The sequence below is a fragment of the Bombus affinis genome, chromosome 17 (genome assembly GCF_024516045.1).
Source record: "Bombus affinis isolate iyBomAffi1 chromosome 17, iyBomAffi1.2, whole genome shotgun sequence".
Lineage (NCBI taxonomy): Eukaryota > Metazoa > Arthropoda > Insecta > Hymenoptera > Apidae > Bombus > Bombus affinis.
Window position 1 is genome coordinate 1171283 of NC_066360.1, and position 25955 is coordinate 1197237.

At 34.0% G+C, this 25955-nt stretch overlaps 1 protein-coding gene and 1 long non-coding RNA gene across 7 annotated transcripts in view; one reads left to right on the forward strand and one right to left on the reverse strand.

Annotated features, from left to right (window-relative positions):
• Positions 1 to 25955, forward strand: part of LOC126926076 (uncharacterized) — a 77694-nt gene that overhangs the window by 43368 nt on the left and 8371 nt on the right. For 2 of the 4 annotated variants that reach the window (XM_050742180.1, XM_050742183.1), the window contains exon 2: positions 25450 to 25582. In XM_050742180.1, coding sequence (XP_050598137.1) covers positions 25469 to 25582 — 114 coding nt within the window. In that variant the 5' untranslated portion in view covers positions 25450 to 25468. Of the gene's footprint in view, positions 1 to 1690; positions 1833 to 25449; positions 25583 to 25955 lie in introns of those variants that run through there. The other 2 variants (XM_050742181.1, XM_050742184.1) reach the window with 2 other exon arrangements.
• Positions 10204 to 25484, reverse strand: LOC126926112 (uncharacterized). 3 transcript variants are annotated; one of them, XR_007714279.1, is made up of 4 exons: positions 25395 to 25484; positions 22790 to 25334; positions 15884 to 17590; positions 10204 to 15754 (listed from the first exon to the last, which is right to left on the reverse strand). It is a non-coding gene; the product is annotated as an uncharacterized LOC126926112 (long non-coding RNA). The 3 variants fall into 3 exon arrangements; XR_007714278.1 differs by having other exon boundaries at positions 22790 to 22991; positions 25239 to 25456; XR_007714277.1 differs by having other exon boundaries at positions 22790 to 25456.

Sequence of the window (25955 nt, forward strand, 5' to 3'; positions counted from 1 at the left end):
TTGAAAGAAACTGTATGATTAAAAATCATCATTAGGAAAATAGTGGCAAATGAACATTATTACGCTCATGATACAAAGAAAAACAGGTTTATGCAGGGTCCCATTGGAATCACAGACTTCACCGACCAACAACAGCTTTAACTGACTAGTAGTATTAGTACAAAGAAATAAGAGAGGATTTTTATTTATTTTTTATTTGGTTCCTTGCTGTCGATAATTGGTGGCCGGCCGTTTTACGATCACCGGATGAAATTACTGCCCCAAATCTAGTACAGCTCGTGAATTTGATACCGATTTGTGTTAAAATTACGCTCAAACCTATCGTAAATTAGTTGAAATCAAAGGAAAACTTATTTAATTGCTAATCAGCCCCTGCTCGGTATTGGCTTTGGATTAGTCTTAATCCTTGCCGTGCCGCGACTGCCCATCAATTATTTATAGTATTAAACCTACATAATCTTACTTATTACACCTCTCTTATTTCCGCGTGATAATATCTGCCTGTCAAACCTGTTGTCGGTCAAGTCTGATATCGGTGAAATCTGTGTCGGAGATTTCAATATATTATTAGTGTTCATATACAATTTCTTCTTTTTTCACTCTACTAAGTGAATTTTGATTATAACAAGAATTTGGTATGAAACTAATAGAGTTTTGACTATCGGAACAAGATACGCGATTAAAAAGTTGGAAAATAGTGTATTGTGCAATAGAATTAGCAAAAGTACATGACGTTGGCGAAACCACAGTCGCAGATATTAAGAAATGAAGATGTGATACCGAAAATTATCTAAAGTTCGCAGATTCTTCAGTTGCTGCAATAGTAGAAAAATCTTAAATATGTTGATGTAATGAAACGGTTTAATCGCAATAAAGGCGATAATAATTATAATTTTATACAAATGGAAACAGCGAACAAAAGTAATAACCGAGAGGTGCTTTCTTATGCTGAAGGCATTAAAAAAAAAAAAAAAAAAAAAAAAAGGAAAGGGTTTCCGTGTTTCCAAGTACAAAAAGGACGCAACTATTATGCAATTACTTCTGTTGAAAAAGTTATGTGACTTGATAGCCAAAAAGATATGGGATTTGAATGGGTTATACACTTTTTTTAAAGTAAATCTTTCTATTAATTCGGATAAGGCAGACTCTATTGTAACTTTGATTTTTTCAACTACAAGCAAGTAGCAAGACATTACTGATATTTAAGAATGTGTTAATAATGATAATAATGTGTGGGAGAGGGGTTATAATAACAATCTTCTTATCTTTTTATGATTTTATGCAGATGTAACAGGTGTGTGTAACTTTGTAACATTGTATTTTATATTTTTGGATACATTTATACAATATTTTATATTCAAGGGGTATATACACTTCTGTGACTGATTGTATAATTTATCGAAACTCGAACAACGAGTGAATAAAAGCTAGTGTTTAAAATAATTTATTACCTTTCCTCGACAGTATTCTCTCGAAACCATCGAGAATTATCTCTAAAACGCTATTCAACAAACACCGACAAATACAACAAAACTATGTTTTGTTTAAAACGGAAGATATACGCATTTAAGTATTTGGTTTAGGCTGATAGCATTGTATATTTACAATGGAGAAAAAAAGTTTTGTGGTCGTAACGAGTCATCGAGATAGAATATCAACTTATCTTTGCCTTTCGTTGAGCGAATTGCTTAGTTCTCGTTGTAAACTCGGTGGATACATTGCCAAGCTTTTCATTCGTCAAATTATATCCAAGTTAACAAGTGTCGTACGTTTTACATAATAATAAGAAGAATAAGAACAAAATTAAGTACGTCTGTTACAAAATATTTGTGGTAATTATGTTTTTAATAAATTTTTATAACTTTGTACAAATTATAACAGAATTAGTTGTGTCACATATTAAATGCCAGTGAAACAGAAATCTTAGATTCCGTGATCAAGTAACGATCAATTTTAGCTGCGATATCGTTAATTATAATTATTCTGGTTTTAATATAAATGGCATTTAATTAAAATATGATGTAGAATGTGTTGTTAGAATTTAATATTATAAAAATAAAATAACAATGTGTGACAGAAAGTCAAATCTTTGCAAACTTATCAATTATTATTAGTGATTTTATAATGAACAAAGATAATAATAATTAAATATATACAACTAGTACATATTACTACTTCATAATCTTAAACTTTTAAAAGCAGATACATTATGCTATACTAAATATGTTGTTTTATCCGTGTAAAATATATTTAACTAGTCGGTTAATTAATTGTTCAATTTTCAAAATACCGGTTACGTGACATGAGATTTATTTGAACTGACAATAAGTTTCAGATAATATTCCAATGATTTTGTACAATCATTTAGAAGGAAATATTATCAAAAAGCGATAATGTTCCCAAAAAGTTCATATATCAATGAACTTTGACCTGCTTCGCAACAATGATCAATAACAACGAATCTTCTATCACATCTCTTATCAGATATGTTACTAGGCATAACATAATAAAGTAAATGCGATAATTAACAGAATAAATTAAAATTTCACAATAATCCAAACTACGGTAATTATAGAAAAAAAGTACACTTCCCCGATTTCAATGAGCTTGAAATTTGTTGCCAAGGTCAACAGTCTGAACAATTTTTCTCATACATGTAACTGCTATCGTGTTTACTATAAAAAATCTTATATTCAAAAGCTTACCATTTGCAAGAGAAACGATGGCCCCATATATCGTAAACATTCCGCATATACTACCAAATGTACTTTTGTCTGTAGCTGAAAAACAAAGATGGTGCGTGGTTATCATTAGGACATATGCAAAGGTATATATACATATATCCTAATTTTGTTATTACTAGTATGTATGTGGCGTACAACAGATAAGACATAATGCAACATTTCCTATATTTACATAATTACTAAAAAGTTTTTATATTCAAGATATTAGAAAAATGTGTTCTATGTTCCTGAATACAGAGAACGATATTTATATACTGATGTTTAACTATATTATTAACTATTACTTTCTAGCATACTCGTGTTTGTCTTTACTTTTACATTCTTGTATTTAGGATTACGTCGTAATAAATAGCAAAGTAAATCTATTCCCCATATTGTTGAAAAGTTATATTTGCCTAAATAGTTATTTCTCATGTATTATATGTTGCCAGCATTCTTATACATTATACATATATATATATATTATGAAACAATTACGTAAGAAGTAATGGCAGTTTTTTTTGCGTTTCTTGAAACAGCAAGCATCATCTTTAACACATATCGTGTTTCGATTAGATTAGCTATACTACATGCTTATTTTTTGTAGTTTAAGAGCATTTAATAAAATGCTCTTTGATAAATAGGCCATACACGTTCCTATAATAATATTATATATTATCTATATCCATTATTTTATAGTTTCACTTGTATTCAAGTACACGATACAAATGCGTAATGTTTTGTGTCATACTGTTTTTGCACAACTAGTAATAAGGAATGCAGATGTCGTGTTCCACTATGTGAGCAGAGTTATTCTATGCGTTTCGAACCTATAATTTATGGCGAAGTTGATGATTAAAAAATATAATAATATGGAAATATTGGGTTGGCAACTAAGTGATTGCGTATTTTAAATACGAAGGAAAAATATAATTTTATTCGATTAGATATTGTCCGTTTTTGTCGATGACCTTTTGCCATCTTTCAGGCAGTGTCATAATTCTGTGTTCATAAAACTTCTGATTTTGGTAGCAAAAAACTAAATTAAACGTGATTTTACATCATCAGCATCGTTAAACATTTTACCATTTAAGGAGTTCTGCGTGGAACGAAATAAATGGTAAACTGAAGGCGCAAGGTCAGGGCTATATGGTGGATGAGACAACACATCCGAACCTAGTTCCAATAATTTTTGGCAAGTGACCAAATATGTGTGGTACTTCGCATTATCATGCTGGAAAACAACAGCTTTACGATTTGCCAATTCTGGCCGCTTTTCTTGAACTTCGATTCGGCGAGTTGTTCGGCGAATTTATCGTTTGGTTTCTTGGTAAAAGTTCAAAGTACAGAATTCCTGTATAATCCCACCAAACTGATAGCATAATCTTTTTTGGCGAATCTCAACTTTTGGCGTCATCTGGACTGGTTCATCTTGCATCATCCACGATTTTTTTCTGATTAACGTTGTTATAAACTATCCACTCTTGGTCGTCAATAATCAGTCGTTTCAGAAATGGATCAATTTCATTGCGTTTCAGAAGCGAATCGCATGAATAAGCGAATAAGCTGATGAGGGACCCATAAATCGAGTTTCTTGACATAGCCAAGCTGTCTTAAGTTTTTTTTAATGCATGTATGAGATATATCGAGCTTCTTTGCAATCTCACGCGTTGTGCTATGACGATATGAATCGATAATGGCCCTGATATGGGTCTCAAATTCAACTGGACGGTCAGATCGTTGAACATTTTTCAGCGAAAAATTACCGAAACGAAATTTGGCAAACCAATTTTGACATTGCCTTTCTTGCTTGCCACGCTTGCGATGCGTTCCTGCCTTTTCGGAAATAATACAATAAAATATGTCTAATATGCGCGTCTTGTTCTTCCATTTTTAAATTGGGATAAAAACGAAACTAAACAACTAATCGATGCAATTTTTTTACTAAATTAAAAGTGGAAGTCCAAACAATAAGAAAACGAATTAGGTGCTTTGAACACGTTGATAAAACAAAAGAATGTTAGTAGAGGAATTGAAAAGTGTTTTAATGTGGAAAGGCAAATAAATTTACTTAAGCGATTGAAAAGAAACATATGAAATATGTAAAATATAATAGAACGATAGAAAATAAACTAAATATGTAGAATGAAATGAATTATCAGCTATCATAATGATATTGTCACGAAATGTCGTTACTTGTTCGACATTGTATTTTGCTAGTTGTGAGTCTATTTTAAGTAAGTCGCGAAACAAAGCGATTTACTGTCGGTAAATTAGAAAAGATGCATTTGAATACGATATAGCGACTGAAGTCTATTGATAATACACGATATGAGCATGAAAATAATGTACCAATTGGCAATATTACGAAATATTTTACGATAATGAATTTGTTTGCATTGAAAATATAAAGTCATCCGAATGAAATTTTCAGCTGTTCACTATTTAATTTACGGTGCTTGCATAGATATTTTAATAAAAATGTTTATCCACACGTTGCAACAAAAATGGAATACGTAGGTATCTATAAGATATTTGTGACCAATATCATTGCTCCATGTGGCATATTTTATACGCGAGAGATGAGTTTCGTAGAATATAATTCTGCCGATTTTTCTCAAGACAGTGGCAAAGTGAACGTTTTGTGCAAACAATTCCATGGACAAACGAATGTACTTTTATCAATACTTTTGCTAGTAATGGGATTTTTAATCGATACAACGAGCACGTCTACTCTAAAGTAGACGTGCTACAGAAAATCCACGTCTTACAAGAAATACGAACAATCAAGTAAGATGCATCAACGTGTGGTGTGGAATTCTTAATACGTGTCTTATGGATCCGTATTTCTTTCCCCACAATACTTTAAATGCTAAACGATATCCGTATTTCCTGGAATTCACATTACCCGATTTGCTACGTGATGTTCCATCAGAGACGCGAAACCATCTGAAATACGAGTAGCATCAGCCGGATGGAGCACCGGCTTGCAACGCACGCGCCATACGGAGATACACATATTTAACATCAACTTGTGAAGAAAAATGGGTTAGGGTTTTAAAACCTGACTTAAATCCCTTTCACATTTTCTTGCGGACTTTTCTCAAAAATGGACTGTGAATAGAAACCTGTATTCTAGCAAATGACACGAAAGAACGAATTGAAAGGAACTGTTTGAGTATGAGTGCTGAATAAATGAACAGTGTAATGGGATATTTAAGAAAACGACTGCAAAAATGCTTAAAACGTAGTGGTCAAATGTTTGAATATTTGTTGTAAACGTTCAAAAATAGTTACAGTTGGCGATAAGTATCGAGTTCTTCGTGAACTAATAATTCTTTGATACTTCCTTGTTAAGAACGATACGAGGAGCCAATTAATGCCGAAAGGTAGTAGAGTTTCGTTGAAAGTGATTGTAAAAAATCGCATTGCACGATGATAAAGCTTGACAAACAACGCAACATTTTTCCCTATAATCTTGTATAATATTCCGGGTTACATTTTGCAATATTTAGCGATCATTGTAGTTAGACCTAATGCGCAGACTTTATCCTTCAGCTGGAAAATTAGTAGGATCGCCTCTTCCTATCCAATGATTTGGAAATAATCCATTCAATGTATTTTCTCCCATTAATGCGCAATATGCAGGACATGCGTCTTGTTGGATCCACATTTTTCGAGGAATATTTAACGGGCAAATCTTCCAATAATGTGCATAAAATTTCTCTTAGAAAACACGTATACTTTGATCCGGCCAGTGTTACATTCCTAAAATATGGCCCAATAATATAATATAATTTCTGAGTATACCAAACCGTACGTTAACACTTTGCTTTGTCGATGTTGACGATCGATTTACTTAAATCAACATTCACAAAATTTTAAATGACGATAAAAAGCATTGTCAGTGAACTTTAAAACTTTTGACCAACGCTGTGGATGAATTTTGTGCCTTTGGAGTATGCGCGACTATACGATGCTTGCCCGACTAATTCCATATTGCCTTTCAATTTCGCGATAGCATATTGACGGATCAATGTAGCTGCGATCAAAACTGTAATTTCGTTTCCATTGTTCGTCACTGTTTTACTTCGAATCGGTTTTTGAAAAGTTTCCAATTTGTCGAAATTGTTTAACAACATTATTGAAAGTATTACCAGGCGGTTAGATTTTATGAGGAAATCTCATCGTATACTATCGTTTGATGCGTGCTGCAATTACTCTAACTTCAGAATAAACTGATAACATATCTATTTTTTCTTCTTTTGTGTGCTTAATATCGAAGCGATACTGTACATTAACTAAATATTTATAATACTAAAAATGACGCGGATAAATATTTGCAGCAGCTAAATATTGACATTAGGTCGATGGTTGAATACTTCTCAACTGTTTACATTTCATGGAACCGTAGAACACAATCGTTTTAAGCTCCAATTCCGCTAAACGTAGCTAACACTTGTATAAGAAAATTTCGATTTCTTAATATTTAATTGTTTAAATTACGATATTTCAATCGAAAAACGTATGCTTCCTGTAACTCTTTACGCATTCACCTACGAGAAAAATAACACCACAATGTAACCACTCTTCTTTAAATCATTCAACCGTTACTTGAGACATGTTTCGCTATGAGGAACGATGACTATGATTCTTAATTAAGATTTCAATATCAAATGAGTATCTTGGATTAATATCAGATCAATATCGTACTCTGCGGAAAAGAAATATCCAATAAGAGTTTACGCTTGAACAGCTCCGTTGTTCCTGGAGCTATGATGAAACTTTGTTAGCAAAAGTTGTTTAGTATAAAGAGGTTTATAATGTGACAGTAATAACATTTATTATATATTTTTTAATACACTAAGTCTCGATTCTCTATGATATATGATTGCGTTTAAATAAATGCAGGTGCATTCAAAAACAATTATAAATAAAAGTTTCTCATAACTCCAAAATAACGGAGCTATTAAAGTGACTGCCATCTTATCCATATCTGCAACAAGTCCAACATTATAAGAAGAAAATACTGTTTTTCAGTAAATGTAAGGTTAAAATGTACATTCTGACAGATGTAACACGACATCGATTATCCATTCGCATAATTCAGCAATTATTCCTTCTATTACATACAAACATATAATAACTGGTTTAATGTACAACACATAACGATTCCACGAAAAAATACATGTATCGCCGTGTGAAACAGTGAAAGATACGCGTATGAGATACATCTAAGAATGAAATATAATCTCATTTGTTTTTGTATCGATCATTTGTTGCGATCATTTTTCAGTTGAAAGTAACTTCTCCTCTCAAGCATCCGTTTTGGATGAAAATCTGTTCTGTGCGCAATGGACAAGTTTAAAGTTTTGTCTATTTGGACGTTATACGAAAGAACTAAAAGGAAAAACGAGTGAAAAGAAAACATTATTATGATCGGATACAGACTTACAATCACGCGTGAAGATTTAACGTTTCAACAGGATAACGCAACAGGTTTATGCAACAAAACATGTAAGAGACTAGATTGGCAAAGGAATTTAGGGGAAGTACTTTAGAATTGCTAAAGAAATCCCTGAATGTCATTATAATTGAAAATAATCGAGTAGAATTAGTAAAAGATGTTTATGGAAAAAATAAAGACAATTTGAAAGTGTCACAGGGTTATAAATTAGGTAAAATTTCGTTGAAGATATACTAAGACGATAAATGATACTTTGACAATTATGCAGAGCAAAGAAGGAAGCCTAAAATATTAAGAGTCATTACTTTACATACATATATCATAATTTCTTGCCGACATTCAATAGTTTGCTACTTTTGTTGTTCAACTTTTTACAATAATAGAGTCAACTATGCACCAAAACTTATCACCTATAAAAATTAGACGCACATTGTAAAAATTGCAAAATCATGAAATTTATGGAACAAATGCCGAAGGATGGATACGATACAACGAAACTCCATTCATATGAACTCTGTTTGAACAAACGAAATTTTAATAGTGCCTGATTAATCGAACTTTAGCCGAGCGTCGATCCACTTGTACGAATGTCTCGCAGTAAAATGTGAACAGTACTGGCACGCGTTATGTGACGCATTCTCATCTTCGCGGTCGATGCAAATTTGCAACGTTATGTATTTGAGAGCAAATGTCTCCTGGATCCCCTTGCACGAACATGGACTCCTACTAACTGAACGGAAAATCATAGGCGGAATCGTATTAAGTGGACGACCCGGTCATATGGATCAACCTAACCCCGGCAGGTTTATATAAACCGAGTTTTACCGTGCCATGTATTTGCCGTGTGAATGACACGATTTGTTCCAATGTTTCGTCTGCTGATTTCATAGGAAAAGTATAGCTAGCGGCCGAGGATCTCGGGATACAGGAAATCAGTATCGCGGTACTATATCTGTCGAGAATCGTCGTGCGAACGCTGCCATTGGTATGCGTTACTACACATGTATATTCAGTATCTATTATAAGCGTATTGCGATATACGACACGTATCATCGCGTGAAATCCGCCTTTATGGTATAAGATGCTTACATATATACAGGGCGATCCTTAGAAAGTGATCGATTAGGTTTCCTCCAAAATGGGAAGAAAAATGTTCTGTTCCAAAACCAAAAGTCTAACCGATCTCAAAGCCAACCTAATTTTAAGGTGTGGTTCTTAATTTTCTGCAAAAGGATATTAAGGACTTGTATCTGAAGCTGCTTAATTTCAAAGATTCAGTGGATACGTAATCATAACAGCACTGCATTGTCCTTCCTTGTCTTTCATCCGATAAGTTTTACAAGATTAAAGTTAAAATATCTAATCTAAGCTAATCATTTTTCGATAAAAGTACTTTAATACTTTTTCTTCGTAGAGAATTAAAAAGTGCATCGAATGGTGTCAATGTATCTTGATTGGAATTTTTGAATAAGCTACAGTTTGGAAGATATTTGCGCGGATCGATCAAAATGAGACATCCTATATAAATATGTATAAATTTACGATTACGACATATAGAAATGACAGACTTTGCTTTAAACAACGATTTGCCTTTAAATAAACGCATAATTACGTCCACATTTTTGTGCTAATAAGCAAAAGCTCTCTTTTAATTAATATCTGAAATAACATATTTAAAGTAATCGGGAGAGAAACATTGAAGATTTCTATCGCGTGCAACTTTACTGGTCTCCATTTCGAGTTTATTGAAACAGCAAATCGTGCAAATTTGCTTGACTGAAACATAGAAGCGGTATAGAGAAAGAGATGGAATTCATTCAAGCTAAAAGTGGAAACCGACATCCACGAGGAAAAGGACCAATTCCGTGGAATATCGCGATGATTATTATAAAAGCGACCATTACCGTGCCAGGTTGTTAAAATTTTACTCAACCGTATCTGCATTTGCAATACGTTTCTGTTACCGATCTTCTGACTGAATGAACACAGACCTTTCTTTCCATTATTTTACTTAACGTTATAGCTAAAACGTACAACTTAATAATATTTCATGCCATGAAAAATATCGTTCATTTTCCAAGTGATTTCTAAAGGATTCAATTTCAAGGATATAATTCTAGGTAAATGTTAATTATCTGTTTCGCTTATTTTACGTTATAAGCATTTCAATCGATTAATCGTACGTTATACTTTACAGAATTCATAGTTAGAGATCCCACTTTCTCAATTATCAACAAAAGTTGACGATAGACTCTTATTCAAATAACACGCTAAAACATTACAAAAAAGATACAGAACAGGACCAAGAAGCTTAAAAAAAAAAAACATGCGGTGGATATCCTCGTTACAACGACAAACCAATAAAAATCGGATAGCTAGCTCCAATGGAAAGCTAAATGAACGAATAAATGAAAGTGTGTGCATAGTGCAACAAGCTATAAGTAGCTTTTACTATGGATAAGTATGGCAAAATGCAACTAAGGAAGGAGGTAAATAAAAAAGGAAAGAAAACACAAGCAGAGATAAATCACGTTTTATATTCACGTTTAATATTCATATTAATAGCAGTATGTTATATAATTGGAGCATATAACTTGCCGTATCGTCAGATCGCATTTACATCAATTACGTTCGTAGAATTTATCATCCGCTCGCGGATTGTACGGAAAAAGTGGCTGAGAAAATTTTCCTAAGAACTTTTGGAAAAGAGAGAGTGGAAAGTGTGAAAAAGGCTGGTTGGAGAAGGTGGCTGTACGTTACTACGTTTCCTCGGCTGGTAGTGTTATTTATTGTTCGACCCGATGAATGTCATTTAAAATTTCGATATAAATTAATTTAAGGGGGTAAAGGGGTTTGCAGGGTAGCGCAGTGGGACGGGGCGTAATGGCTCGGAAAATGAAGTTCTTGTAGCCCGGCTGAGAGAGAATCTCACCCCCTCTATTTCACTCTTCCGCTTTTATCCTTAGCCGCTTCCGTCTCTGCGGCAAAGCAACCCTCCAGCTACTGTTCCTCTCCTCTTCGGGATTCCCTTCTTCGGCTGCTCTGCTCCTCTATCGTCGCTCGCCCGAGATCCTATCCCTCCCCGAGCATTCGACTCGTCGCGTTCTTTCCTCGTTTCTCTTCGTCTGCCCTCCTCCCAGAGACTCGACATTGCCTGCTGAAATTTCCTTTCGCCTTCCCCTCGCCAGCCTTCCATCTACGTTCAGCCAGCCACTCCGCTTTGCTATTATCTTAAGTAAACAGGCTACCTGTGCGCTCGGGAATTCCAGATAAAGTCACATGTTATCAAAATCCTGACGGTGCTTCGAGCGGGCCGCTGCGTTTGCATCGTACCGCCGCCACTTCCGCCCCGCGCTCTGCCGCGTTCTGCCGCGTTCTGCCGCGTTCTGCCGCGTTCTGCCGCCCTTTACGAGCTAGACACGATCTCGTTAATTCCGTTAAGTCGCGGCCTTACGTTAATACGAACCGGAAGATGGAACAATTGAGCCCGATTGCCAGAGACGTTTCAATGTCGCCGGTAATTTTTCATCCCGGAAACATACTGTCCCAGAAGTACGCGTATAACATCGGCCGTAATGGCAGCTCTGTTCGCTTACAGCAGGGTTTCTCAAACTATGGATCGCCTGACAGAATTGCAAATTTCCCCAACTCGCACACCAGTGAAATGAAAAATGTCAGTCGTCCGTCGTCAAAGGACCAAGAACGATTCACCGAGTTATTAATCAACTTACTTGTAAAACACGATTCGAATTAGGGCAGAATTTCCAGTAATTTCTAAAATGGCATATCTATCGCAAAACGACCTTTTCGTCGCAGGCGATTGCAAGATCAAAATACCGATTGTCCCTGAGAAACGTTGAAGATGTGCTGTTGAAGCTGAGGACAAGATTTAGTTTTTTAAACAGGAATAGTTATCTTATCAATATGCCGCGGTTTTCTCCTAATAAGTAAAGTTTAGGCAGTATAGTTAGACATTCGATAGGTATGTGAAGATTTATGATCTTTTTACTCGGTTATTGTGTCATTTCAATGCTCTATTTTTTTATTACAAACTGTTTGAGATTATTGATTAAACTAGCATATATTTTGGTATATATCGGTACATTTTTTAAGCGCATGTAAAATACAAATTGTATGAAAACAAGAAATCGCAATCATATTATACGCTGGAAGTTAAAATTATGATAAATTGCTAATGCGTCATTTAGCAAATATCCTTTATATATTTATTTGGCCTCACAACCAACGACTGAACTTGGTTTACAAATATCTATATTTACACAGCGATCTTGAATCATTCACTCTCTCTTCCTCGCACGCTCCGATTTACTCCGACTAATAATTATGCTACTTATTGCATCCTTTTACGTTCACGAAGACTCCCTTTGGTCCGCTTATATCCTGGCTTCTCCTTTTCTTTCCTTTTGCAGCTTCTTCAGCTATCCCGCAATCCCTCTATCCTGTCTTCCGCTCACTACATCTTCCAACCTGACACCTCTTTCGGTTTCCCTGCAGCCTCTTGTTAAGTGTTCTAGATTCCCAAATCTATCCGCACATAAATCACTTCTTTCTTCCTCCTCTTTCCAGTATGTACTTATATCGCTTAATTATTAATTATTATTTTTTAGTACATTGAAATGTAACTGTACGTTATTGATCTGACGCATATCGCATCGCACGCGTCATCTTTACGGAGAAGCAAATTAAGTAGTGTATCGTTTCATACGCAAAAGCAGCACAACAGATAAGCCATTGTTCTCGGTGAAATTGCACAGTTTGCCTGGATAGGTAAATTACAGAGTTTGCCAGTAACATGTTATGTAAGTCGCTTTCCTTACCCGTTTAACCCTCGTGAAGTCGTCAAGAACAAGCTAAATACCGCTATTCTGAGAATCAAATTTCACATCCGTGAATGTCAGATGCTATTACCTTCGTATCGTAATTCCCTTGTCTTCTGTCGCACCCTTCGCGACTTCCATGAAAACGTTGTTTGGGGAAAGATGTCACCCTTCGTTAATTTTATTAGGCCATAAACGAAAGACACGAAATCGGTTGGAACAAATACTCGAGATAAACAATATTCAAGTCATGTACTTTCATTTTTCTACTTGTATTAGGTCATCCCATAAGTTCGTGCCGACTTTTGTATATACATTTCATGTGTCGATTTATAAACATACGGCGATAAGGGACCAATGCACTTGAAAAATGGGAAGGAGTTGTACAACGAGAGGGGGATTATATTTTTTCATGAAACTGAAAGGTATGTAAACAATCTTAACGTATATAACCGCTCGAAAAACGGAACGAACTTATGGGATGACCTAATATTTACGAACGTATCCGTCTACTTATTTCTAATCATTTTCTCAGTTGTTTAGATACAAACATATACACATTTTATGATCTGTTTACGTTATTACGTATTACGTTACATTCTATATCATTTATTTCTAACGACTCTTAGTCCTGTATAATACTCTTAGTCCTCTTTCATGGATCGTTTAACCTCAAGATACAGGAAGCGTGACAAAATCTTGGAAACGTGTCAGCAAGAGTATTAGTGGCACCTTCCATGTTATTTTATCATTATTAAATTGTTTTCAAAACTAAAGCATAGTACACACGATATTTAACGATATTATACGACTGTAATATTATCAAATTTTTAATTATATTTTATGACAAATTTTCTTCTCATTTTAGCTTATGATGAAATAATACCGACTGAAAAAATCGTTAATAGCGACTGTGTAAGATAGAATAAGCAAATAATATCTTGGAAACGACACACATTTTTGTTTCATTAAAAATAATTTAACTTTCGCGTTAATTCCAAGTTTGGACTACCTTTAATCAAGAAGATCCCAACAACAGTTAAATCTTTACTAAGAAAAGACGATGATTGCAACAATTTCTCTTCTTGTAAATTCATGTAACGATTTATAACTTATAAATCTTTATAAATTATCTTCCCGTTAATTCGATAATGTCGATTCCGGGAACGTGGCGATTTCAACGTTAACAGGGTATTGGAGTGGAAAACAATATAGCCGTATATAATTTATTACAAGCAAAAGAAATTACATTGTTGAAAATATACTGCTCAGAAAAGATTGTATAACGTTCTAAACACAAGTATCGTAATTACTCGACTAAACGTAAAGTTCATGTTTTACGGACATAAACCAAGAAATCCCTTGTTTCCATTGTAAGTTTTCAAACTTATTTATAAACTTTTGCTTATATTTACATGAGTACTTATTTATCTGTACATTTACGGATTTACAATTTACCGGTACACGATACACAGATTGAAGTAATAAATGGAAAACTTTCTCCGTTGAGAAGTAGAATGCAATGGTAAATTTTACGAATGTACGTATACGGCGGTCTCCAAGGAAGCCATATTATAGTATTCGAATACGTTGTATCGTATTGAAATATATGATAGCAATTTGAAACATTTGTGGTAGAAGCGAATAATGCTCGTTCGCCTGTAACCTTGGAACAAATGATTCTTTGATCAATATTTATTCGGCATTTCTTATCACACGAGGAAGAATTTTGATTTTATGTAGAATTCTACATAGAAATATACTCAGGACTTTTCTACGCAAAAGAAGATAAAATGTGTCCAAGTAGGCAAGTTATATTTAGTAAATTTCACGCAATTCACTGCAATCGTTAGCGCAAAGAAAATTAAAAATTTCGAGCAAACGGAACTGCGAGTCCTGCTTTCTGTCTGTGCAAATTTCATTCAGGCTGAAGCTCTGCGAGATTTTCTTGTATTTAAATTTATATTTAACCGCCTGTAAACATTTTCTGAAATGAAAGTTTGCTACGTGAAGAAGTGTGCGCCTCTCTGATTGAACAGAAATTTATACATAGGGCATAGTTAGTGTACCGAGAAGTTAGTTAAAACCGGCTTATGTAACAAGAACGGAAGCTTTTTGCATGCGATCTCTTCCAACCTTTAAACTCACCCCAACATGTTATAAAAGCTCTTTGTTGCGCAAATTAATGCACACGAACCGCGCACCAGCACCAGATTTTAAAAACCTGGCATCGAACAGAAGTCTCGAGATGAATTTTTAAAAGTGAAATTGAATTTTTCCGCTGTAATGCACGCATAGAAAATATTTCTTTGTGCTCGCATCTCGGCACACGAAAAGTTGATGCTTAATATTATTCGATCTGAGCCTTTTACTCGTGGCGTTCGTCGAAATTACTCCACCGAAGAAATGACAAATACTCCTACTACTATACTCGATATTTTTCATTTTATCGCACTCTGGTTGTCTCCATTCACATTGCTGTCATTATCCATTGACATTGCTACAAAGATGCAATTTATTAACGAACCGGTGATACTTTACGAATTCGTTGTTCCGTATTCTCCGGTGTTGTCCTCGGTACACTATGTTCTTTAACGTCTACCACGGAAAGAAGCCTAGCAGCTTTAGATCTGATGAGCGTGATGGCCATAGAAATTCTCCACCGCGATCAATCCATCGTTTGGGAAATTGCCTGTCTTGCATTTTCTTTGCTACGTATACGTAATCTGCGAGACAACATATAAATCGTTGACGATATTGAATCTTCAACTTGATATTACATATTACGCGAAGCAAACTTTCGACGAACCAGGCGAGACTGTTCGTTAATCGTTAGGTTTAAAGCTAGTAAATACCTTTTTACATAAAAGTAAGCAGTTTTTTAAACGACGTCCTTAGTTAGACGGGAAGCCAAGCCGCACCGCTTCAGCAAGTCATAAGTATTCTCAGGGTGTCTAGGCACGCCGCATGAAACCAAGAATCGTCGGTATGTGGCTCGTGTGTCCCAGTATGGCCGCCACAATCAGAGTGGCACGCGCTCTCATACCCCGGTCCATCTACTCCTAGCAGCGAACCTACCTCCGGCAACTAACCCCGAACACCGACTCCTAGTCAGGCAGTTCAGTGATTTCCGAGAACACATTCTCACCTATTCCTCTGGTCACTGTTACTGTGCGTGAATATTCGAAACATTGCTAGTCAGATTATCGTGACACACGCTTTAATTACTCAATAACATGTACCTGCAGCCCCAATCACATCGCGTTGCACGAGGAATCTATCGCATCTATCTCTTCATTTGGTATACAAAATTCCACTTACATACAAAATTTAACATCACCTTTAACGCAATATTAATTTTAATATACACGTTGTTCTTGCTGTTGGTTATGTAAATTAGTATTTGTGCTCACCAATGACAGACAAATACATCGTGTTACATCAATTTCTACCTGATTACTAGACGTACTGTTTCTGTTTAGAATAAATAGAATATAAAAATTGTTAACGACAGCTTAAATTTTGTTTTCTGTTTACGAGTATGTTATGAATATTTTTAGAAACTTCGTGTTTATAAGTACGTTATAAATATTCAACAAATTTGATTTAAGCAAGCAAATTTGACATAAAGTGTTTACCAACTTACAATATATCCTTTATCGATTTAATAATCGGATTACATACGGTCGATCACATTTATATTCGAACACTCTTTAAAGCAGAATAACTTTCTAAAAATTAAATCAAACTCTGTTTTGATCAAAATACAGTCTGTAAATTTACATTTAAGTTAATTATATGTAAGAAATACAGGCTGCTCCGCGTAACGCGATTTACAATTTTTCTACCATTTGGGACCATGCGATAAAAAAAGTGTGTCGAGTGTACTGCGAACGATGATAAAAAGATTCTGAATACGCTTTATTTTCATAGCGAAACCAAGCACTGCTTGAGTAACATAAATAGTCCATATGTTTTTTTTTTATATAAAATTGCGGAAGATTTTACGACAAATTCAAAAAGTGCATTATTTTAACACTTGTTCAAATTGCACACCGCCTTTCGCAACACAACATTCTACCTTACTTATTAGAGTGCCTGAATATATGATTCTACATGCCGTAGTATTTCTCTCTTTGCGTATCAAAGAGTGAAATATTATTATTTCCATTATTGTTTTCAAAACATTTTTCGTTACATGACCGTAAATAGAGAAAAAAAGATTGCGTTACGCTCTCCATAATGAAAAGGAGTTGAGTTTTCCTTAGCAGACATCATCTTTGTCGGACACCGTATGGATCGTTTGATACTAACATATTAGTGGCACTTAGTCCAACATTCTTAGCTTAAACTAGTCATAATTGGATAAAGAAAGTTTTAGAGTTGAATTAATCAGCTTTTAAGTTCTGATTTGATTACTACGTCTATAAAACTTGACTCCCTTTGCTCGTAATTTACAGGAAAAGTTAGCGACTGTTAAACAGATGTTTTGCATAGCAAAGGACATTAGATTTTCTGCAATGGCCAACGCTGAAACTCCATGAAAGTTGTGCAGCAGATGCCTGATAGGGAACAAAAAAATACATAAATTATTTAACAATAATGAAGAAATTATAAATATGAATGAAATATTACAGTTGAAACCTTTTACGTTTTATCATTTTCTTGCTCAGAAAATTGTTTGTCTCTGGAATTGTGTTTTACTTACCAAATACTTGCTATCTACTTTACGATAAATTTATATTAAAAGAGAATTACAGTAATTCGTTGATAGAAATATTTTTTGCTTTTGTTAGAAACGTTTGAAAGGTAACTATAAGAAAAGTAATGAAAACTGTGAGAAAAGATAATGTAATTTTAAATTTCAAACTAATGACAATATAACGCGTAATAGTAATATTAATAGAACGGCAAGAATCTCAGGTCAAGAACTCGCAATAGAATATCACTTAACACAAACATACACTACATACTCTAAATAAAAACCCGAAAACTTATTTGAAAGCGAAAGTTACAAATTATGCCGTGACAAAACAATACACATCAGTTACGTGTAAAACAATGTTAAAACAATTGTATGTAACAGACCAGACACCGTATTTGTACATAAAAAGGGAGAAGAAAACCTACCTAACCGACCGTAATCGTTGTAATACCAAACGACGCAAACATTACACAAGAAGAACAAGAAAAAAGAATGATAATAGTACTCATAGTCATATACGTCACAGATATCACAACAAAAAAATTTTCCAATTACCTTAAAACCATAGGTATAAATACACATATTTATTCAAAAATCAAAAAGTTGCGATACTCAAAATAACAGCAATAAACAGGACGATACGAAGACTTTACAACCACGCAGGTGTGATAATCACCGTAGAATGTATAATTTATTTATTTCTGGAAAGTTAATATATCTCTGCGATTTAAAAGAATAAATTTTTAGTTCTTTTCTATTAAAAAAAAAAAAAAAAAAAAAATGCGCAATATCTTTTATCTTTACTTCTCGTATCTTAAAAACTAATTCCCGTGACATCTGGATAGGGCTATAAATATACAAAATCAGAAAATAATTTTACATGCGCCTTACGTATAATCATTGATATTTATCGTTGAACTCGACAATAAGCAAATTTTTGCTAAAAAATTTGCACGCCGTTCTGACCACACTATTTGGGAATCGCGTTTCCTATATATCGTGCACAGATCTTCAATCCAATCTCGCATCCACTCCGACTGAACCTAAACAGCGATTTCTCAGCATTCCGACTTCCAAGAACGGATTTCTACCTCGCGTTTCATCATTTTACTGATGGAATATTTGAAGGATTTTCAATAGGATATCAGAGAGAAATGCAGCATCCTGTATGTTGTCAAGGAATACTAATATGTTTAACAGGCACGAAATAACGCGCGAATGACTTAACTTTATCATTAGCATACACCTAAACAAAAACATTCCGCACCCAATGGAACTTTAATATCATTCTCCGAGAGAAAGGCTCAACTGCTATGGTTTTTCTTGCAAATATAATACAAATATTAACAAGTAAATTAATTTATAAAATAAACATATAAAAGGATAAAAAAGTTTGACCTTCTGACCCAGATTTTCAAGGTCTAGGTCAACCTTCGCCGAACCGAGAGTGCGGAGAATCAGGTTATGGTAGTCGGGTCATATAAATTCTATTTATCCTGTACATATTTGAAACGGAAAAATGCATCTGTTGCTAGATGAACATTGGACTATCTGAGTATTCGGCTAATGGGTGTTCGGATAAGGAGCACTCTGCTGTGCTACATAGTAGCAACAGTTTTCAGATTGTTCAGTAATTTTAACACACGGTTATTCCTAAAATACTTTGATAATTTTAGTAAATTAATTTACACTTTACCAATTAATACCGAATAACGAACGTTATACTTATTCCTTTGACACAGGTAACAACAATTTACGGTATTGAACATAGTCTAAAAGTTCTCCTTACTTCAAATAAGCTATGGAATTTCTTTTAAATGCAAGCACCTACGGATCACATTAATGACGATGGAAAGTGAGAATACGGATAAGAAATGTTTTTATGGTTATTTGATCGTATCCATCGTCAATTGCTATTATCTTGATAATTAACTAATTATGCAGATGTTTCGTCACTTTCTATCAATATTCACAAGTTCCTCCTCCATTCTTGTTTTAAACCGAAACTCTGCAATTTGAATTGTAGATCTTGCACCGATCATGTAAATTGGAATTCGCTGAATCTGAAGATGTCGATTTAAAGATTAACTGCTGTTGCAGAAATTGATTCCGTAACATAGTTAATCAGCATTGACGTTAGTTAGCAATAAGCGAGTATAATTAATATTTTTTATAGATTGTCTATGCTTTATTCGGGAGAGAAATAATCGATAGCCTATTCATATTATACGATATTATAAATATTCGCAAAGTTATAAGAGGTATCGAGAAAGACCGACGTGCGAGCTCTTTGTCGTTAAATTAAATGTATATTAAAACATTCTTAAATGTTAATGGAGGTCAAACCTTATGTATTTAGTCTGACAGGATTTCATTAATTAGTATGAAGCTAAATAAGAGGTATCGGAATTGAAGAAACGTAAATTTTATTATTAACGACATTAGATACTCTGTGTGAATGAACTGAATGATTAAGAATGATTAAAAATTAAAAGGTCCTCGTGAGATAATCTGGCCGTTTCAAATTCTTATATTACTTTAATATTGTCTGTACTCCTTACTAGTCATTGTCGGACAGAATGGTTTATAAACTCTTCGATGCATATTGTACAATAAGGCTTTAACATTGCGTACATACGTAAGGTTCCGGTCGAATAACATGTAAAGATAAAAAAATATAGAATAATGTTTCGTCATTCCTCCCTTAATCTTCGTGAAAATCGAGTTTGCAAATTTATCAAATAGGCTTGAACGCGGATAATTCTTGCCTGTACAGAACTAAATAAGCGACAGAAGGTCGATCTACTTGTGCAAATAAATTGAAAATGTAGACTAAAATTTGTTCACAAGACGCAAGATATTATTCCTTTCGCGCATTTTCTATTTATTCTCACATGTAGTTTGATCTCGTATCTGTTATTTAGTCCTATCCAGTCACGATTTAACGTTCAAGTATACTTGATAAATCTTTAAACTCGATATTCTCGAAAACTAAGCCGAGAATGAACAAATTTTACTTCACATTTTGCCCTATATTATTAGGTCATCCCATAAGTTTGTGCCGACTTTTGTGTATACATTTCATATTTAAAAAAAAAACAAGAGAACTTTTATCGAGGCAGAATAATGGCCCTACCAGAAAAATGGGAAGAAGTTGTACAACGAGAGGGGGATTACATTTTTTCACGAAACTGAAAGGTATGTAAACAATCTTAACGTATATAACCGCTCGAAAAACGGTACGAACTTATGGGATGACCTAATACATTTTTTATATTATATTTCATATATTGATTCTGTATTTTTCCACAATGTATCACATCGTTGCTGCTTTTACACGTTATTCAGTCGGATCCTGTATATCAACATGGCTTTAGAATAGGGGTTAGATACAATTTTTGAATTTTTTGTTATTTAAATAGCTGTTATCATTACCACATTGACTTACAATTATCATCGAGTTTACGATTAGTAATATTTATTTGAAATACTTATTTTAAACAATTCATCTTATTCGTCGAATTCGGGTGGTCGGATTATCTCCATTGAACAGTAAAATAACGCGTAACCGTATTGTTAGGCGAATGGGCGATACACTGGCGGAGCCAAAACACAGTGTTAAGTACATCCGCTTCTTGAACTGACGATTCTTCGAATTGATGGCTAGCACTGACAGATCGATAAGGGTTCCAGGAGCTGATTCAACCGGTTCCTTTTGCTATGTGATAAAAAATGCTATATCGCGGTGCCTCGGGGCTGTTCTCCCCGTGCTGCTGACCGGTAAACGCCTTTATGATCTTGTGAAAAATAACTCGACCGCTTACTTTTCTTAGCCGGAATCTTAGACCTTTCCTCTTGCCGCGGCATAACAGTACAAAGTTGGAATATGTAGAAATGCAAGTCCTATGTCGCTTAAGCAAGAGGAAAGAAAGAAAGAGAAATACGGAACATCAAACAGCGTATCCGTGGTATCTACGGACGACGATCGATACTATTTATCCTGCATCTAACTGCGAGGTGTAAATGTATTATAAATAATGTCAGTTTTATATATATGTAGAAAAGTTACATCGAGATTGGAGACTTTTGATCCTCGTGATGAGTAGAATATGCGATAAAAAGAGTTTGACCTTGAGTCTCGAGACTATTTAAGTAAAGATCACAAAATTGTGGTATCCGTAATATATATAACTTTAAGTTATCCTTTGTTTATTTAGCTATTATATATTTTTAATTTATACTTAAGTCGAACTAATTTTTTGTAATTTTAAAGGTTGGTAGATTTCTACATAACTTGACCCAATCGTAAATCGTTTATAACCGTTAATCGTGAAAGTAATTAATTTCTATTAGTCTCTGTTCCGTAGAGTGAATCGATTCTGCCGCTTGTGTCAAAGTAAAATCGTATCGTTCCATTTCTACGACGTGAAAACAAAAATATTTTTCCGCCTTTCGCTCGTGTTCCCTATAGGCCACGCCAAGTCGATACCGAAGGAAAACAATTTGTCAATGAGACGTTTCCGTCGTGATATCGAGCTTTCCTTCCAATTTATCCGACTTTTCGCCGTTGCTCAGCTGCGTGATAACTTAATATTATAAGCGTCGCAGTTTTGTATTTAACTCTTAGCTAAATAACATTCGCTGCAGCAGCGTGTGCTACATATATACTTATGACGTTATGAAGAAATCGACATTTCCAACGTGTTGTAAAATATGTAGTAATTCACCATACAACACTTGATATTTCTTTAAATAATTTTTATTCATATAATGGATAATGGATGTATCTTATTTACTTAACAGATATAATCCCTTCGATACATAATTTGAAATCTTTTCGCTATTATATATTGCGAAAAGTTCAATAAGTCTTAAATTTGTTGTTAATTTGCTGTTATAAATTTAGCATGATGCTTGATCCGTAGAAATAATTTCGTCACAGGGATAAATAGAATTCGTTGGAAATAAGAATCAAAACATAACTATTATTTAGTGATATCAACAAAACTAGACAGGATCTTTTGTGCGAACGATGAATTATATTTAATCGACCAACCTGTCAACTATCTTCTGGAATAATCGATTTCAGGAAATGCGATCATTACTATCCAAAATTCACAAATCCTCCCACAGTTCCAATATACGTTGGGTTCTATCGTACTATCGTGCAATCAGTTGTAGAAGTTCAAGTTAATACCGTCGCCGAACCAATCAGCCGTCTTGGTGAAGTTCCCTGTCTTCGATGATGGAAACGATTACTGTAATTTATCAGATCGATTATTACGGTGGGCAACGGTGACATACACGAGACTATTATTATTTAATATTATTATATCATTTGATATCCTATCTTCAATATCTTTCGGATAATTAATACGACTTGAATTTAATACTGCGAATTTGAAACAATTATACATTATATTTTTCGTAACAAGCTTAGCTTTAATTAAAGAAACTGGTGTATTTCAATGAATCATTCCCGTTGAAATGTCGTAACGTACTTATTGTGTGACGTTGTTACGTCTGTTGCTCTGCGTAGCATCTGAAAATTTGCACGTAAATCTATTTTTACGTGGACAATTTTACAGAAATTAATAAATTCCTATTTCAGAAGGAAAAATAAAACTAAATCCTTCTTTTTTCGGATCCACGTGTTAAAGTGCATCTTTTATCAACAATTTCTCTACAACCATGTCTTACACGATAGATTTTTTCTACTTCAAATTAGTTTTCTTCGAAATTTGAGAGTAACGTTGAATCTTGTCAAGTTCACCTAAGAACTATCTTCTGAGGCTGACACGAAACGAAAAAAAAAGAAAGGAAATGATTCGATGCACAACCAATCCCAAGCTACGTAAAACAGTTAATCTCAACGATTATACTCTTTCTAGGAATTGCTATTTGTTTAAGATATAAATCAATTTAAAGAACCAATTTATTTAATAAGTAATTGCAATGTATATAATATGCAACGTTCAGTTGCTACTTTATCACGGTTAATTTATTGAAATACTTGCTTCCATGTTGTTAATAAGTCTTCAGCAATCAAATTTTAATAAATTCTCTCTTAACGCAATTCAAACTTCTCCAATCTTCGATAAAGTTATTTGAGATTTAAATCGCTTATTTTCTATTTGAAAAAGGAGAGACTAAACATAGTTCGTTTTAGGTTGATGCTAAAAACATGAATGTTAATAAAAAAATGGAAAATGGTAAACGGTATCGTAGTCCACTATTTATGTAATGTAAAATTTCATTTCGACTTGGTATTGACTAAATAATCAAATATATTGCAAATTCAAATATCTCGTGAATAAGTAGTCTCAAACTTATATGAGATAACTTCAAACTATGTTCATTATATTATTTATATTTACAAAAATCTTAGTCAAGGACATTCCAACACGATCGTAATAAATCGTTTTCTCTATTCAGACGCAAAAAGATGATAGTAACGATAATTACAATAAGAAATATATAGAATGGTTCCCATAATTGTTACCTATAATACCATAAATTCGTTACCTATACAGTTACAGAAAAAATGTCAAAGGAGAAAGATGAATGTTTTGAAAAGTACTACAATTGTAAAATTAAGGTACTTTTTTAGAAGTGGAACGATGCATGTGCAATCAACAACTGCATTATTTTCTGAAATACACGCTTTTTTTGCAAAAAGTATCGAGGGCATAATGATGAAAAAGTTATTAGTTTTCGAGATATTAAAGAAAAAATATTTTTATCGAAGAAGATGCTTAAACGCTTCTCTATTACACCGTATAAACATTTCGAAAAATTATGTCAGTCCTTGTCAAAATAAACAACGGGTCAAGACGATCTCCGACCTGTTGCACCTAATGCCTTGCAGTATTATCCGTTCTTTCACATTCTCTCCAGAATTTAGAGGATTTATCGAAATCCTATCTTTTGAACAAAGAAATACGTATCTGTTTTTTGATAGGAATACGCGCATCAATATCGACAATTACGAAATTTTTCACCGTCGTCTTCGATAAAGATATTTGTTTCAAATATCTCGATAACTAATCACTTTTTTACGTTTGCTTTTACGACTATTTTAATTTCATTCATTGCGATAGTTTTTACGATTATACCAATACTCTTTCACGTGGAATGGCGAGAGGAATGTATCGATGTGAAAAGGTATGCTCTTACATTTCAAAAAATAATGCAGTCGTTGATAGCACATACGTCATTACACTTCCGAGGAAACATGGCTTTACGGACGTAGTACGCTTTGAACCATTCATCTTTCTCCTTTGACATTTTTCTCTAACCGCACCGGTGATGGAGTTATAATCTGAAACAATTGTGTCGACCATCCTGTACACATATGTATATGTACGCATATACGTGCCTTAGTCAAATCTATAACAAGATGTGCATTTAAAATTGCTGTGGAAAATTTTAAAGAAAAATCTCATCTATCGTTTGAGGCGGTGTATAAACATTATATATCGTGCAATAAATAATATGTACTTTACCGATCAATCTTCCCATCCATTCTTCCATATCTTAATAAGGTATACAATTTACGTTTTTCTTGCTAAATTAACTAAAATATTGTAGGCTTTTTCTCCCTAGTAAAAGTAAAAATAGGCAATTAAAATGAAATCACTTCATAATGAAATAAGCAATACCTGCGCCATTCCATTTAGCAGCAACTGGAATTCATTTGCATTTTTATCGTTACAGGTAGCTTCATCTGAAAAAAATGAAGATACAAGATAACATACTTCATGGTCCACCAACAACAGAAGTACCAGACATATCTCTGGGACAACATTTGTTCAATTGTCTACATTCTTATGCTGATCAGATTGTGCAAGTAAGATAAAAATTGTTTTTACAGAACATCGTTTAATTGTACGAGTATTTGCGTTCATGCGTGCTTTTGCAAACCCTTCAAGCGCAAATGTTCATAAGCCATTGCCGCCGTTTGTAGAAGCATAGCTCAAGCGGCGTTACGCCTGAAAAGTGCGTTCTTTAATTTTTTCATTCAACTTTGACGAAATTACAATTATAGCGAATGCTATATAGTACATATTATGTTGAAAGAAAATGCAAAACGTCAAACGCGTGTTTAGCAAATTGGTTATCATCATTTATTAACGATCGATAAACGGACCATTCCCAAATGTTACATGCGTATAAAGCAGGCATCCCTTTATCTTATGTTATAGATAAATCTCAATATCTGC